Source organism: Capsella rubella, unplaced genomic scaffold, assembly GCF_000375325.1.
Source record: "Capsella rubella cultivar Monte Gargano unplaced genomic scaffold, Caprub1_0 scaffold_7, whole genome shotgun sequence".
NCBI lineage: Eukaryota > Viridiplantae > Streptophyta > Magnoliopsida > Brassicales > Brassicaceae > Capsella > Capsella rubella.
Genome location: NW_006238917.1, coordinates 2,528,029 through 2,542,832, shown reverse-complemented (window position 1 = coordinate 2,542,832; position 14,804 = coordinate 2,528,029). Strand labels below are relative to the sequence as shown.

At 34.5% G+C, this 14,804-nt stretch overlaps 6 protein-coding genes across 6 annotated transcripts; 3 read left to right on the top strand and 3 right to left on the bottom strand.

Annotated features, from left to right (window-relative positions):
- The first annotated feature begins 366 nt into the window (after positions 1 to 366).
- Positions 367 to 1,918, top strand: LOC17878265 (RING-H2 finger protein ATL52). The gene has a single exon (XM_006284064.2). The coding sequence runs from the start codon at positions 576 to 578 to the stop codon at positions 1,539 to 1,541; it is 966 nt and encodes a 321-aa protein (XP_006284126.1). The 5' UTR covers positions 367 to 575; the 3' UTR covers positions 1,542 to 1,918.
- A 101-nt stretch (positions 1,919 to 2,019) lies between these two features.
- LOC17880626 (beta carbonic anhydrase 5, chloroplastic) lies at positions 2,020 to 5,302 on the top strand. Its single transcript, XM_006284124.2, has 10 exons — positions 2,020 to 2,122; positions 3,082 to 3,243; positions 3,323 to 3,390; positions 3,657 to 3,809; positions 3,920 to 3,968; positions 4,053 to 4,166; positions 4,253 to 4,306; positions 4,527 to 4,609; positions 4,691 to 4,796; positions 4,876 to 5,302. Exons 2-10 carry the CDS (start codon positions 3,160 to 3,162, stop codon positions 5,077 to 5,079), a joined length of 915 nt encoding a protein of 304 aa, XP_006284186.1. The 5' UTR covers positions 2,020 to 2,122; positions 3,082 to 3,159; the 3' UTR covers positions 5,080 to 5,302.
- Positions 5,112 to 6,112, bottom strand: LOC17879337 (protein lifeguard 1). The gene has a single exon (XM_006285579.2). It carries the CDS (start codon positions 5,980 to 5,982, stop codon positions 5,497 to 5,499), a length of 486 nt encoding a protein of 161 aa, XP_006285641.2. The 5' UTR covers positions 5,983 to 6,112; the 3' UTR covers positions 5,112 to 5,496.
- Positions 6,113 to 9,890: 3,778 nt separating this feature from the next.
- Positions 9,891 to 11,386, bottom strand: LOC17878801. The gene has a single exon (XM_006286047.2). The coding sequence runs from the start codon at positions 11,384 to 11,386 to the stop codon at positions 10,022 to 10,024; it is 1,365 nt and encodes a 454-aa protein (XP_006286109.1). The 3' UTR covers positions 9,891 to 10,021.
- Positions 11,387 to 11,703: 317 nt separating this feature from the next.
- LOC17878548 lies at positions 11,704 to 13,226 on the bottom strand. Its single transcript, XM_006286170.2, has one exon. The coding sequence runs from the start codon at positions 13,203 to 13,205 to the stop codon at positions 11,805 to 11,807; it is 1,401 nt and encodes a 466-aa protein (XP_006286232.1). The 5' UTR covers positions 13,206 to 13,226; the 3' UTR covers positions 11,704 to 11,804.
- Positions 13,227 to 13,511: 285 nt separating this feature from the next.
- On the top strand, positions 13,512 to 14,243 carry LOC17879459. The gene is given in 1 exon segment (XM_023779362.1): positions 13,512 to 14,243. A coding segment is annotated over 1 exon segment (483 nt). The 5' UTR covers positions 13,512 to 13,708; the 3' UTR covers positions 14,192 to 14,243.
- Positions 14,244 to 14,804: the final 561 nt, after the last annotated feature.

The window sequence follows — 14,804 nt, the reverse complement described above, 5'->3', positions numbered from 1 at the left end:
AGAGAATAATGCCCACATACATACATATCACTGTTGTTCACTTAAATTAACCCATTTATGGTCAAAAACACTTTGCCAACTTTTAAATAAAGGTAAGCCTCATTATATTACCACCACCACCACACACCACGCCCGATAAGTCAGCAACTACTCCTAAACCCAAGTTAAACCTAATCAATATAATTTAATATTAGACCGACTTCGTGAGCGTAGTACTACATACATATTATTCTTCTTTTTATCAAAACATATTTAACCATTAATATTTCTAGCATCAAAATTTAATCATATGAAGAAATTTCATATTTTATTGTTTCCTGTATTAAATTTATACTTTCAAATATTGTAACATTTTTCCTTTTAGAAAACGATTATTATGGGTGAATTAAGATGATAGATACCGTCAACCTACTTTTGTTGACCAAAACTTGGTTCTAAAAGAAAGAAAGCAAAATAGATAACAAAGATGAAGACGACTCTCTCATCTTCTTTTCTCTGTTTTTTCTTCTTTTCCTCTCCAATCTTTCTCTCTCTCTCTATAGAGCTTGTTGATTGATGATCTTGAAGCAAGAATCATGAGGAGATTCCTTCACAGATTTCTCTTGGAGGATAACGAAACCTTATCGGACTCTTACTGTAAATACAAATGCATCGAGAAGTTGAAAAGTATAGGCTACTGTTCATCCGATTGTCTTGACGAGTGTCCTTCCATATGCCAGATCGTCGTAGTTCCAGGTCTTTCTCCGCCTGCAGCGCTCCACCACGACGATAACCTTAAGAGGATCTTGATCATCGCGGCTTCATCTATCATCACAACTCTGTTTCTCCTTACTTTACTTGTCCTCTGCTTCAAGTTTTACTATAGGAGAAGATCATTGACAATATCAAGAAGATGGAGCATGGAAGAGGCTAGGAACTGGGATTTTGATGGACCGTCACCGGTTATCGTCGACCATCCGATTTGGCATATCAGAACCATCGGCTTGAATCCAACGGTTATCAGTTCGATCAAAGTGTGCCAGTATAGTAAAAAAGATGGTGTTGTGGAAGGAACTGATTGTTCCGTATGTTTAAGCGAATTCGAAGAAGAAGAGACGCTTAGATTGTTACCAAAGTGTAGACACGCTTTTCATCTTTCTTGTATTGATACTTGGCTTAGATCACACACCAATTGCCCTCTCTGTCGTGCTCCTATCGTCGTGGCTAACACGATGATGATTGATGATGGTAGTAGTGAGGGTCAAGAGGAGATCGGTGTGATGATTCCGGAAGAAAGTGGAGATGATGATGATATCGATGAAGAAATCGAGGAAGAAAGAGATGGGTTTGTTAGTAATATTGTTAGTAGAGATCATCATGGTGAATCATCGCCGCAGCGAGTGAGACGATCAGTGTCGTTGGATTCGTTATCTGGTTTAAGGATAAGTGAACTTGTTGTCGGTAGAGAAAAGGAGAAGTTGAAAAGAGGCAATATTGGATCATCTATTGTTGTTGGGAGGTCAAGTTTCTTGAAGAGATCTATCTCTTACAGTGGAAAGTAGTAAGAAAAACAAGAGATGTTCATTGCTATATGAAATAAAACAACAAGTCCATCAAGTAAGTTTCTTGGGGAAGAAAATCCAAATCAAACCCTTAAAAGAGATAATAGATTGTATGTATAACCCAAGGTGATGATATACGATTTTGTTTATCAGAGCTGCTACTACTCTTTGTAAAGTCAAAAGAGTTAGATCTGCAGCTTCTTCTCATACTCTGCTTTAGATACTCTTGGAATTTTGGATTATGTTGATAAGTATACGATACACCAAAGTTTCATTATACTTGTTTTTTGGGTTATCATATCTGGATTTTAATTAATTTCAGATAACTGTGTCTTATGTGAATGGGATTTTACATTTATTTAAAGTGGATTACTGGATTTGTTGAACTCTTCTTATCGTTTTAAGTTCCAAACGCTGCGTTTCATTAAGAGCAAGGAAGAAAAGACAGTAGAAGTCTTCTTCTTCTTCATTTTTTAGTGTCTTCTCCCAGACAAGACAACTCTTCTTCGTATCTTTTTCAACGAGAGAACATTTACCAAATGTATTTCTTCAAGGAGAAGTCATCATCTTTACCGATTTAGGTTAGATTTTTGCCTGAATTCAGAATTTGAGTTTAAGTTTTACGGCTTGGCGTTAGGGTCGCTGTTAGTGGAACTTATGCAAATGAATGAATGATGATTTGGATTGGTGCTATGATTGTGGTTGGTTTGATGTTATGCGATATACATACAGTAGAAGTTATATCGTTGTCGAGATGATTGATCGGAGCCACATTGCATGTCTATCGATCTTTATCCACTCCCACTGGTTGATGATGTTTGATTTTAGAAATTAGGGTTTGTTTGAAATTGGGGATTATCATTTTTTTTGGTCATCTGCTTACACAAATCATGCTGTTTAATTCTCCTTCAAATAAACTTCACGCTGTTTTTTCATAGAGAAAACGACACGATAGAGAAACTAGATTTAATAGAACTGTTAAACTGAGATGACGTCATCTATAAAATGGGTAGGTGAAATTTTCTTTCCTTTTTTAGTTTCCTTTTTTGTTGTTGACTAAGGTCAGATTTGTGTTTGGGTATGTATTAACATTCAATTTAACAAAAAGGTTTTTTTTTTTTTCTAGTTGTCGTGCAAATCTTGGAAGTGTAGATGCTTTACAAAAATACTTAAGTACATGTTTAAGTCTTGGTGATATTTAGATTTTTTTTTTTTGCTGTCATTTGCTGAAAACAATAGCTTAGCTAGTTACTATAAACTTAATTGTAGCAAATTTCCCTGAAATGAATCATGTTAAACCCTTAAAATCCATCCAAAGTCAAAGAGTTTAAGTTTTTTTCTGCATTAGTAAAGCTTAATTATGGTAAGCTACTTTGGTGAGGGTGGGGTCAAAAGCTGGCACGACACAAAAACTTTGGTTTCTCCGTCTTTGTTGGAGAAATGCATTCACATCCACTTCTTACCCAAAATATAAAATAAAAATAAATCAAATTATTTAATTTAGTTTTCTTGAAAGCCCTTCTCTTGTTTATTGTCATAGGAATGCTCTTTCAGATGCCTTGTGCTTTGTTGATCCAGATTCGATAATACCCAACTTTACTCTCTCTACACCTCTTTCATGGCAGCCTCTCCCTCACATTTGTCTCTCTCCCTTGATCCTTCTCCTTCTTCCACGTCTCTCTTTCATCTGCAATCTCAAGCGGTATGTTTCTCAATTCTCTCTCTCTCTCTCTCACTGTTTCATTCAATATCTGTTTAATCCTATTTGCATTTTGTTTCAGATCTTCGGTTCCAAGCACAATTCAAAGGAATATTTGAAAACCCAGCTCAGAATTCCAGCTTCTTTCAGGTAATTTCTGGCCTTTTTCTGATTTGGGATTGCTGCTCTATCTGATTTTCATTAAGTGTTGACAATACGTAATAAGCATCTAAGAGAGGACTCACATGGTGTTGTACTTTGTTAGGGACCCCTTTCGTTAGTACAGCTTATGTATATTTTATATCTTTATAGTAGTTTGTGTTTTTTATGCTTCAAATGGCAAAAAAATCTCAGTGGAGTTGTTTTCTAATATTCAAATGATCTGATTTAGTTTTTTACTTTTGTGGTGTTTGCAGAGTAAAATCTGCCAACTTGCGACTGATGGCGTCAGGCAACACACCTGGACTGACTCATGAAGCTAATGGGGTTGCAATTGATAGAGAAAATAACACTGACGTATTTGACGACATGAAACAGCGCTTCCTTACCTTCAAGAAGCTTAAGTACATGTAAGTGGCAGAGTACCAGTTTACTAAGTTTTTTTTTTGCTTTTTCAATGGTTTATGTATTATTTATTTACTTTTCTTTTACCTCGCCCTGATGATATACTCTTGAGCAGGGATAACTTAGAACACTACAAAAATTTGGCAGAAGCTCAAGCTCCAAAGGTAGCTTTTTCACTTTACAAATGCTTGTGAGATATCTTATGTTGTCTGGGGAAAGGAATTGCTGCTAACAGTTTTAAGCAACAGTTTCTGGTGATTGCTTGTGCAGACTCTAGGGTTTGTCCTTCTGCCATCCTGGGATTGCAACCGGGTGACGCATTCACTGTTCGTAACATTGCAAATTTAGTACCTCCATATGAGGTAATACAATTTAGTGAAGATTTCCATTTTTTGTTTTATAGCCTGCTTCATCTTTTGATATAGTACCATTTTTTTGTTGCGTGAAGTCTGGACCTACTGAAACCAAAGCTGCTCTCCAGTTCTCTGTGAATACTCTTAATGTAAGTATCTATCTTATCTCTTACAGTGTTTCAAGTTCTATGTAGAGCATTTTTCCATGGTTTAGACTGTTCAGGGTTCTGTTTCTATGATGAAATTAGCTTTCTAAAGAGTTTGTTCTTTTCACTTAAACTCAAACTGTAAGGCAACATATACACAATGTGTAGCTACGTTTTTGTAAATACATTCATTATAATTATTGTCTCATTGATAAATTTGTAGGTGGAGAACATCTTAGTCATTGGTCATAGCCGCTGTGGAGGAATTCAAGCTCTAATGAAAATGGAAGACGAAGGAGATTCCAGGTTTTTTACCAGTTCTTGATTCAGTCTATTGAAATATTCGTAGTTGTTGATATTTACCATATTGCATCTTCCTTTTAACAGAAGTTTCATACACAACTGGGTAGTTGTTGGGAAGAAGGCAAAGGAAAGCACAAAAGCTGTTGCTTCAAACCTCCATTTTGATCACCAGTGCCAACATTGTGAAAAGGTGATGTTTTCTGGGAAATAAGGGGAACTTATATCTTCTGTAAATCAGTGGACTTATTATATATACTATAAACCTGCAGACGTCGATAAATCATTCATTAGAAAGGCTGCTTGGTTACCCGTGGATAGAAGAGAAAGTGCGGAACGGATCACTGTCTCTCCATGGCGGATACTATAATTTTATTGATTGTACTTTCGAGAAATGGACGGTCGATTATGGAGCAAGCAGAGGTAAGAAGGAGAGCAGTGGAATTGCTGTTAAAGACCGGTCATTTTGGTGCTGAAAAACCACTATCTCAATCTTCATAGAGTTTTTTTTTTTTCATAATATATAGAAACATTAGACCCCTTTGAAAAGGGATTATCATGTGTTTGTTCCACTTGTGTGTTGAAGTCTTTTCCTAGTTCTGTGACTTCTGTCTTATTGAGGCTAAAACTTGGGAGACCCTTCAGGGACTTAAGTTTGTTTTTATTGTCAGTTGTTTCATCAGTGATTTCGTTTAGATTCCTCATTTGTGCAATATAAGATATATTTGATGTACTTTGCAATAATACATTGATGAATTACATTCAGATATTATAGATACTAGATAGTTACAGATTAGAAAACTGAATAGTATTACAGTCAATACTCATCAATCCATAGCCACTGAGCTTATCAATACATTGAAACAAAGAGTTTTAAGTTCTGAGGAAACAACTCAACGGCTGGAAGTTGGGGTTGCAGAAAGAGAGGGAGGAGCAGAGAGGGATGGAACTGGTAATCCAGGCATTGCAGGTTTTGGAAATTGAGGGAAAGGAGAGGGGAATTTGGGAAAACCTTGGCCTGGAAATTGAGGAAAACCGGGTGTTGGATTCCTCGGAAAACCAGGGTTTGGAAATTGAGGGAAAGGAGAGGGAAGTTTGGGGAAACCTTGTCCCGGGAATTGAGGAAAACCGGGTGTCGGATTGCTCGGAAAACCGGGGTGAGGGAATTGAGGAAAAGGCATGGGATTTGATGGCAAACCGGGTGTTGGATTGCTCGGAAAGCCAGGTGTCGGAAACCGAGGGAAATGAGGTCTAAAAAATTTTGGTTTTAAAGTTTGTTTCTTTGCAAGTTGTTTTGCAGCGCGGCTTGAAGTGGTCATGGAGGTGAACATCAGAGCCATGAGGAGAGAAACAACTAGGAAGATTTTAGATGAGGCCATAGTGTTTAAAAGAGCTCCTCAATTAGTTGATGTGTATTTTTTTATCTGATTTTTTCGTTCTCTAATGGATTTGGGTTTATATATAGGAGCAAACTCAACAGAGATAACGAGTACAATTTGAATATCATTTGACTGAGTTTTCTTTTTATAGATTTACCTGATGGTTTCATTATCAAGAATAGGAACAGTTATTATTGTTACCCTTTTTGTTGCTATTACTTTGAATATATGTGTTTTTTGTATTAACAAAACCTCATCAAATTGTCTAGTTTTGTTAGTACTAGGTAATGTCCCGCGCACATGCGCGGGTTGTTGTATATTTATTTAATTATTTTAATTTATTTATTACTTATAAAAATAGATTAAATAAATTTTAATGTTTATGACATTTTTACATTTTATTTATTTAAATCATACAATAGAAGCATACATCCATATTTTTTGAATTTATTCGTCGATTAATTGTTCAATTTTGATAGTAATTTTCTTTAGTGATTTTAAGTATTTTTTGATAAAACAATAATATTGTTAATGATAAAAATAGGAATGATATTGGGAGAATTTAAAAATACCCTTTTAAAAATACCACTTTTTAAATTTACCCCATTTTCAAACTTTATCAAAACAACCACTAAAAATGTTAAAATTTATCCATATATGTGTGTGTAAACTTATAAATATACACACAAATTACCTTTATTTGTGTATAAAATTTTATTTATTTCAATGTCTTACAAATTGGTTTGAATATAACCAAAAATTATTTTGTTAAAATAATTACATACTTTGAAAATAAAATAAATATACATGAATTTGTGAGAAAGAAAAACACATATAAAGTAAAACAATGAAGATGGTTTATTTAGCTTGATTCTCTTATGGTGCGATGGTCAGAAATCAATATTTTTGAATCTCATCGATAAAATAATTTCCTTATAGCCATAAAATATCATTATACATATGTATTATATATTTAATAGTATAAAAACAATGAAAAAATGAAGAAGTACATAAAATAAAGAAGAAATATAATTGAAAACAAAAGGTTTAACCAAATATATAATCAAGCTCTTACAATGATATCTTAATTTGAGTTTTCAACCCATGCAAGAACATTAAAAATTAAACAAAGAAAATATTGAGAATATCAGATATGGTGGAGGAGGATGTAAAAATGAGTATTTATAGGATAATGATGTAAGTTATAATTCTAAAATAATTAAATTAGAGGAGTTATAATTATATTTTATAGTGTGTTAATTGAAATTGAATGGAGCAAACAAATAGTCAATTGAAAGGTTATATAATTTAAGTTACAATTTAATAGTAAATCGTGGATTTCAAGTATGAATTAAAGTATATGACTAAATGTGTTAGATATTTGGTTTAATTAAAAATAAATATTACAATTGAAAACTAAATGCTAAATGGACCAATAAGGATAAACCTTAAAAAATTCCCAACGAATAATTTTATTTTTTATATTTGTTTTTATATTCCTCTTAATTTAAGCTATATCTCTAGGTTTAATTATATTTTTCATCGTTGTAGTATATATAATAGGTATAAAATTGAATATCAAATTGTATTTAATACAGGAAATCAAGTATAAAATTCAAAGTTAACAAAAATTATAATGTTGTTTATATTATTACATGTTGAATCACAAACTAAATATAAGGATCTTTATTCTTAAAAGAATGTCTTACAAATTGGTTTGATAATTATATAACAAAAAGTTTATTTTGTTAAATAATTACATACTTTTGAAATTAAAATAAATATACATAAATATGTGAGAAAGAAACAAACATCCAATGTAAAATAATGAAGATGGTTTCTTTAGCTTGATTTTCTTATAACCATAAAATATTATTATACATATGTATTACATTTAAAAATATAAAAAAACAATGAAGACATAAAGAAATACATAAAAACAAAAAATAAAAATAAAATTGAAAACAAATGTTTAAACTAAATCATTAATCAAACTCTTACAATGATATTTTAAATGAGTTTTCACCCCATGCAAGAAGTTTAAAAAAAAAACAAAGAGAATAATGAAGATATGGGATATGGTAGATAATGATATGAGAATGGCTATTTATATGATAAGAAGTGATGTAAGTTACATTTTTAAAATAATTAAATTAGAGGAGTTATAATTATAATTTATAGTGTGTTTAATTGGAATTCAATAAAGAAAACCAATATTCTTTGGAAATTTATATAATTTTCAGTTTCATTTTAGTAGTAAAGTGTGAATTTAAAGTATGAATTAATGTATATGATTAAATATGTTTTTTGGTTTAATTAAAAATAAATATTATATTTTAAAAATAAATACAAAATGGAACAATAAAGAGAGTGAAACCTTACTTTTATATATATGATTTTAAATAATTTTCCACCAAATTCTCGAAACTCACAAAGAAAAAAGGAAGTGAGTAAGCCTTATAAAATTTGTTGTGTGATATATGATTAAGTCATTTCATTTTATTTGCCATTTGATTATAACTTATAGTGTAATTAAATTTTGTATTGAATGATTGTCATAAACATTTATTTATTTATTTATTTTGTTGAATAATATATGATTAAGTCCTTTCATTTTCTTTGCCATTTGATCATAACTTATAGTGTAATTAAATTTTGTATTGAATGATTGTCATAAACATTAATTTATTTATTTATTTTGTTGAATTATATATGATTAAGTCCTTTCATTTTCTTTGCCATTTGATTATAACTTATAGTGTAATTAAATTTTGTATTGATTGATTGTCATAAAGATTTATTTATTTATTTTTTAAAAGAAAATTAAAGTCTTAAATATTTTTCCACCAATAAGGAGAGAGTGAAACCTTACTTTTATATATATGATTTGCATCCAAAATGCAGAGAATAAATACACACACGATTAATATGGTTTACATTTACTATCTTCACCATCAACAAAAAGATTGGACTCCACAAGTCAACAAGTTTCTCATCAAGATCGATCAATAACATACATCTAATGAACTATTACCGTGGTTGCACTCATCAATCTCTTTCATACCTCTTAGAGCATCATCAATGGGCAATTCTTAAAAATTAATCTTATGATTTGTTTAGTAGTTTAATCGAAAAAGTGATGTTAAGAAGTGTAATTAAATTTGTATGTTTTTATGCAGGATTATTGGTGGGTTCTTAAGGAGTGGATCTTAGGATTAAAACATAAAAACCTCAAAACCAGAAGCTTGATAAAAAAAACAGACGAAATCATATGTAAACACCTAATCAAACACTAAATTTGTTAAATGAACCAAACCTAAACAAAACGAACATGAATCAAAGAGCGTAATCGTTCTAAATCATCTCCTAACGATTGAAATCACAGGTCTGAATCTTTGATGAACCAAAAATAGAAACAAATTCCAATCCAAAAACTAGAAACAGATTCGACTATCTCAAATTAATTTCAGCTTCAACAAGTAATCGACAACCAAAAACGAGCTCGATCAAAAACAAAAGAGCTTGAATCTAAGCTTAATCCAAGTTTATCTTAGAATCCAACTCTAAATTGGAAAAAAGAACCAAAGGAGCTTGAATCTAATCAAACACCAAATTTGACAAATGAACCAAACCTAAACCAAACGAACATGAATCAAAAACTACAAACCAAATGATCTAATCCCCAAATCTCGAACCCTAATTTCCCAAACCTCGCCGATTTGGTAAACCGTAGATTTCGTAAACAGCCGGAGCCGGTGAAAATGATGAGCTAACTGTTGATCGACGACCGGCAGCTGATACCTCCGACATACCTCTGAATCGACGAAATCGTTGTTTTCGCGAGAGAAAGAGAGAGAGAAAGAAGAAAGAAAAATAAAAACAAAATATTTTTTCCCATATATATTTCTCTGAACACCCAATAACAAATCACTACGTCGACGTCTCTTAGCCATGTTTTTCTATCTTATATAACATACGTACCTTACTCTTTTAATTACATTTTGCATTTTATTTAAATCCTAATTGCTCTAAGATACAGCTAAGATATCAGCGTTGATGATGGTCTTATGCTAAACTTCCCCAAAACTCTTCTTGCCCACTCGCCAAAATAAGTCTCATTGTATCCGATCATAGCGTTCTTATAGATCGACATACATCGCCTATCCGTATCAGGGAACTGACATATTTCGCCAACCGGGTCATGCCACGAGCCTTCGTGTCTCATCCCTGACCAATTAGCTCCCCATTTGTACACAAGCTGGCCAACTCCCGCAAGCTTAAGCCATCCTTTGGGGAAAAACTCCATCACACTACTATTTTTATCCATAAGAAACAAGTTAGTGAGTTGTGCACCGTGTGGTGATACTAACACATCGGTCTTCTTCATTAGCTCCACTTGCTCACAAAATGTTAGATTATTCGAGTATGAAACATTAATTTCACAACCCTCTACTCTCTCACACTCTCTCTTAAAGACATCAATCACCAATGACTCATTTCTGAAAGATCTGGCTCCGGTTCTCAATAGCAATGTCATACCGATTTTCGGTTTGGATGTCTGGGATGAGCTGATATTACAGTAGTTCCTGGCTTTGCATCTAATGAGATCAAAAGCTTCCATCCTTCTCTCCCTTGACATCCCACCTTCATTGTGTCTCATGACAACCGCCTTCTCGAAGCAAACCGGCTTGTCCTCATCAACAAACCGTAAGAAATCCGGTTCTTGACCGTAAGTGGCCGTGATTATCTCGCTCAACCAATGCCCCATCCCAAACCGTAGCTCTCCCCAGTGGTATAAAACCCATCTTTGAGGCCCTTCGCATTGGTTTCTTAAGCTCCAAGCAACAAACGGTACAACCGCCGTTAGTCCATGCCACAAGTTACCGTAATCGTATTGATTATAAGAAACAAACGTCAAGCCCTTGTGAAGAACAGCATTACTCGGAAGAGCTTCAGGCCACGCCAGCGCGTAGTAGTTCCATGCACCATCATGCTCATTAACCCCTTTCAAGCACAAAAGCCTACCTTTCGAAGAATCTGAAGGAAATTCTTGATACTGAGCCTCGCCTTTGGTTTGGTTATCATAGAGAGAGCTCATGAACCAAGTGTGACCTTCGAGTGGTTTGTTCGAAAAACGATAGTCCTTGAGGGGCAGGAATGTCACCGATTCACGTAGCTTCTCAACCAAGTAGGCCGTCTCGTTCTCGGATATTTTCTCAGGTTGGTGTTTCAGATACGTCAAGAGTGCTGGAGGGAGGGAAAGGGAATGTTGAGTAATTTGGAATGAACAGATTTGGAGAAGAACAAAAATAGTGACAACGAGGCACAAGGCGTTCAAGTAGAACTTAAGGGGAGATAAGCAAGTGACTAGCCTACGCCAAACACTAGCTTTAGTCGTCGGCATTGTGAAGTATGAGTGAATTAAACTTGTTGATCAGGAACATACAGTATATAATCAACGATTTCTAGAAAACTTATTAACAGGCACAGCGCCATACATTAATTAGTCGTGAAAGATTTGGAATTAACCATCACATGCTTTCCGTTTTTCTCTCCTAGTTTTACAATTTTTTTATTGTCCACTTTACATTCTACGATAAGTCTTTTCCAATCCCAAAGATAATTTAATTACTCTCTGACTTAGATGTATACATAAAGCAACTGGTCTTTGTTTAGTTTCCTGTGGTAAAGGTCGTCGACTATATTTATTGGCTTTCGTGCTAGATCCATATTATGTGATATAGATTTTTTATATCTTTATGAATAATCAAATATTTCTGAGAGCGTTACCTGATTATTTTTGGTTACCTAATTTTTTTTTATTAACAGCGACATCCATCCAGCACACCATAACCTTGGTTGCGTTCTACAACATCTTTCACTCTTATAAACTTACCCAAAACGCTTCTTGCCCACTCTCCAAAATAAGTCTCGTTGTAGCCAATCATAGCGTTTTTGTAGACCGACATGCATCGTCTGTCAGTATCGGGGAACTGACATATTTCCCCAACCGGGTCATGCCACGAGCCTTCGTGTCTCATTCCTGACCAACTAGCTCCCCATTGGTACACAAGCTGACCAACTCCTGCAAGCTTACGCCATCCTTTAGGAAAAAACTCCATAACGCTACTATTTCTGTCCATTAGAACCAAATTTGTAAGTTGTGCACCATGTGGCGATACTAATACATCTGTCATACTCATTAGCTCCACTTGCTCACAGAATGTTAGATTATTTGAATAAGAAACCTTCAATTCGCACCCTTCTACACTTTTACACTCTCTCCTAAAGACATCGATCACGGCTGACTCATTCTTGAACGATCTTGGTCCGCTTCTCATAAGCATTGTCATACCTATTCGCGGTTTTGATGTCTTGGATAAGCTTATGTTACAATAGTTTCTCACTTTGCATCTAATAAGATCAAATACTTCCATTCTCCTCTCCCTTAACATACCACCTTCATTGTGTCTCATAACGACTGCCTTCTCGAAGCACACCGGCTTATTCTCATCAGCAAACCGTAAAAATTCTGTTTTCGGACCGTAAGTAGCTGTGATTATCTCGCTCAACCAGTTCCCCATCCCGAACCTGAGCTCTCCCCAGTGGTATAAAACCCATCTTTGAGGCTTTTCGCATTGGTTTCTTAAGCTCCAAGCAATAAAGGGGACCATGGCAGACAGTCCATGCCACATGTTACCGTAATCGTAATGATTATAAGAAACAAAGGTCAAGCCCTTCTGGAGACTTGCATTGACGGGAAGAGCTTGAGGCCAAGCCAGTGCATAGTAGTTCCATGACCCATCATGCTCATCAACCCCTTTTAAGCACAAAAACCTCCCTTTGGAAGATTCTGAAGGAAATTCTTGGTATTGAACCTCACCTTGGGTTTGGTTATCGTAGAGAGAGCTCATAAACCATGTATGACCTACGAGCGGTTTGTTTGAAAAACGAAGGTCTTTAATGGGAAGGAATGTTACGGACTCACGTAGTTTCTCCACCAAACAAGCCGTCTCAGTCTCAGATATTCGTTCAGGTTCTTCTTGTTGTTGTTTCAGATATGTGAATAGCGAATGAGGGAGTAAAATGGGTTGTTGGGTAATGTGGAATGACCATATTTGGAGAAGAACAAAAACTGTGACGACAAGGCACAAGACGTTCAAGGAGAACTTAGGGGAGGCTAGGCAAATAACTAGCCTCCTTGAAACGCTGCGTTTAGTCATATTTGTGATTGGGTAAGAGCGAATTGAGAGAGAATGTGAAGAAAGAGCTTGGTTTTATCAGATGATCATGGGTGAAATGAAACTCGTGAGAGGGAAAGCAAAGCTAACTTTATTTGCCAAAGAAGTTGATGTATTGCATGTTTGAAAAACGAACGTTATCAAATCTGCGTCCACATTTGAGGCAATTTTTTAGCATCGACCAACACATGCTTCTTGTTTTATTTTCTACAAGATTAGAAATGTGACCACTTTTACATAAATATGTACTTATAAGTTATAACAACTTTTAAATATATAATAGCACAAACGTGACAACCTTTTTTTATTTTTTAATGTATTAATTACTATATGAGTAAAGAGCCAAGTAGGCACTTTCACAAGCACAAACAAATGTAAAATAAAATACAGCATAATGAAAATAATCAAAAGGAATTTAAAGGTACAAATCATGTAACGGAGGTATATATGCGTAAATAACCAAACCAAAACACGTACGTAGCACAATGAAAACAACTGATTACAACTATAATATAATAAAAGATACATTAGTCACACATGACGTGATACTTCAAGGAGTAGATGTAGAAGGTGGAAGAGAGAAGAACGGAATGGATGGGAGATTAGTCGGAAGTGAAGGAAACACTGTCGGAAACGAAGGCAACGTTGGCATTGGAGGCATTGCAGTGGGTATTGTGGGAAGAGTTGGTTGTGGCAAAGTTGATGGCATTGGAAACGGAGGCATTGCAGTGGGCATTGTGGGAAGAGTTGGTAGAGATGGTTGTGGCAACGTTGATGGCATTGGAGGTAGTCCCATTGTCGGGATAGGCAGGTTAGGAATTTGAGGAAGAGGTTGTTGCTGTTGCTGGAGAAGGCGCCGTGAGGCTGAACAAGTGTTGATCATACTAGATGTAGAGAGACTCACTAAGAAAGCGATGAGAACGAGCTTGTATGATGCCATGTTTTTGCGTATGCTGATGAAACTCTAGTTATGGTTAAGGCTCTCTAGCTGGTTTGCTTCACTTGTATTTGCTTTGTGTTGATGAGAAAGTCAAAGGTATGCGAATGAGTTTATATAATGGCAAGTGTCTATGCAAGGGATTACAAAGACTTCTTGTACAATATCTTATATGTTTTTTTGGTAGGTTTACTTTATGGTTGGCTTGTGCTTTTGTTAGTTCAACTTAATGTGTTTTGTATACTAGTTTGACAATTCAAGGATTTTTGTTAAAGTTAGTTCAACAATCAAAACCCTCGTCCTCTAATATACAAATTACATAATAACCAAATTCTTTTAAGCTTAAAAAACGCACAATTACACGTACCAATCTACAACTATACAATAGATTACAAAATCTTATTTACTTTTTCATAAAAAGATAGTTAGAATGACAACATAAAATATGAAATACAAAATAAACTACAGAACATCAAAATAAAATGAAAATTATCATGACTCTGTTATAGCTGTCCGAATCTGTGACTAAACCGACTTTGCAAAAAAAAAAGAAAAAAAAAACTCTGAACCGGATATAGTTCATGGTTTAACGGATCCGACCGGTAAAACCGGTAATAGCCGTCTTCCTTCTCAGGATATCGGTA

Bases quoted from the DNA above. Each gene is read 5' to 3' on its own strand.
- LOC17878265 (XM_006284064.2), top strand. From the start codon at position 576: ATGAGGAGATTCCTTCACAGATTTCTCTTGGAGGATAACGAAACCTTA.
- LOC17880626 (XM_006284124.2), top strand. From the start codon at position 3,160: ATGGCAGCCTCTCCCTCACATTTGTCTCTCTCCCTTGATCCTTCTCCT. The intron at 3,391-3,656 runs GTAATTTCTGGC...TGGTGTTTGCAG, and splicing joins AGAATTCCAGCTTCTTTCAG to AGTAAAATCTGCCAACTTGC. The intron at 4,307-4,526 runs GTAAGTATCTAT...ATAAATTTGTAG, and splicing joins TCTCTGTGAATACTCTTAAT to GTGGAGAACATCTTAGTCAT.
- LOC17879337 (XM_006285579.2), bottom strand. From the start codon at position 5,982: ATGGCCTCATCTAAAATCTTCCTAGTTGTTTCTCTCCTCATGGCTCTG.
- LOC17878801 (XM_006286047.2), bottom strand. From the start codon at position 11,386: ATGCCGACGACTAAAGCTAGTGTTTGGCGTAGGCTAGTCACTTGCTTA.
- LOC17878548 (XM_006286170.2), bottom strand. From the start codon at position 13,205: ATGACTAAACGCAGCGTTTCAAGGAGGCTAGTTATTTGCCTAGCCTCC.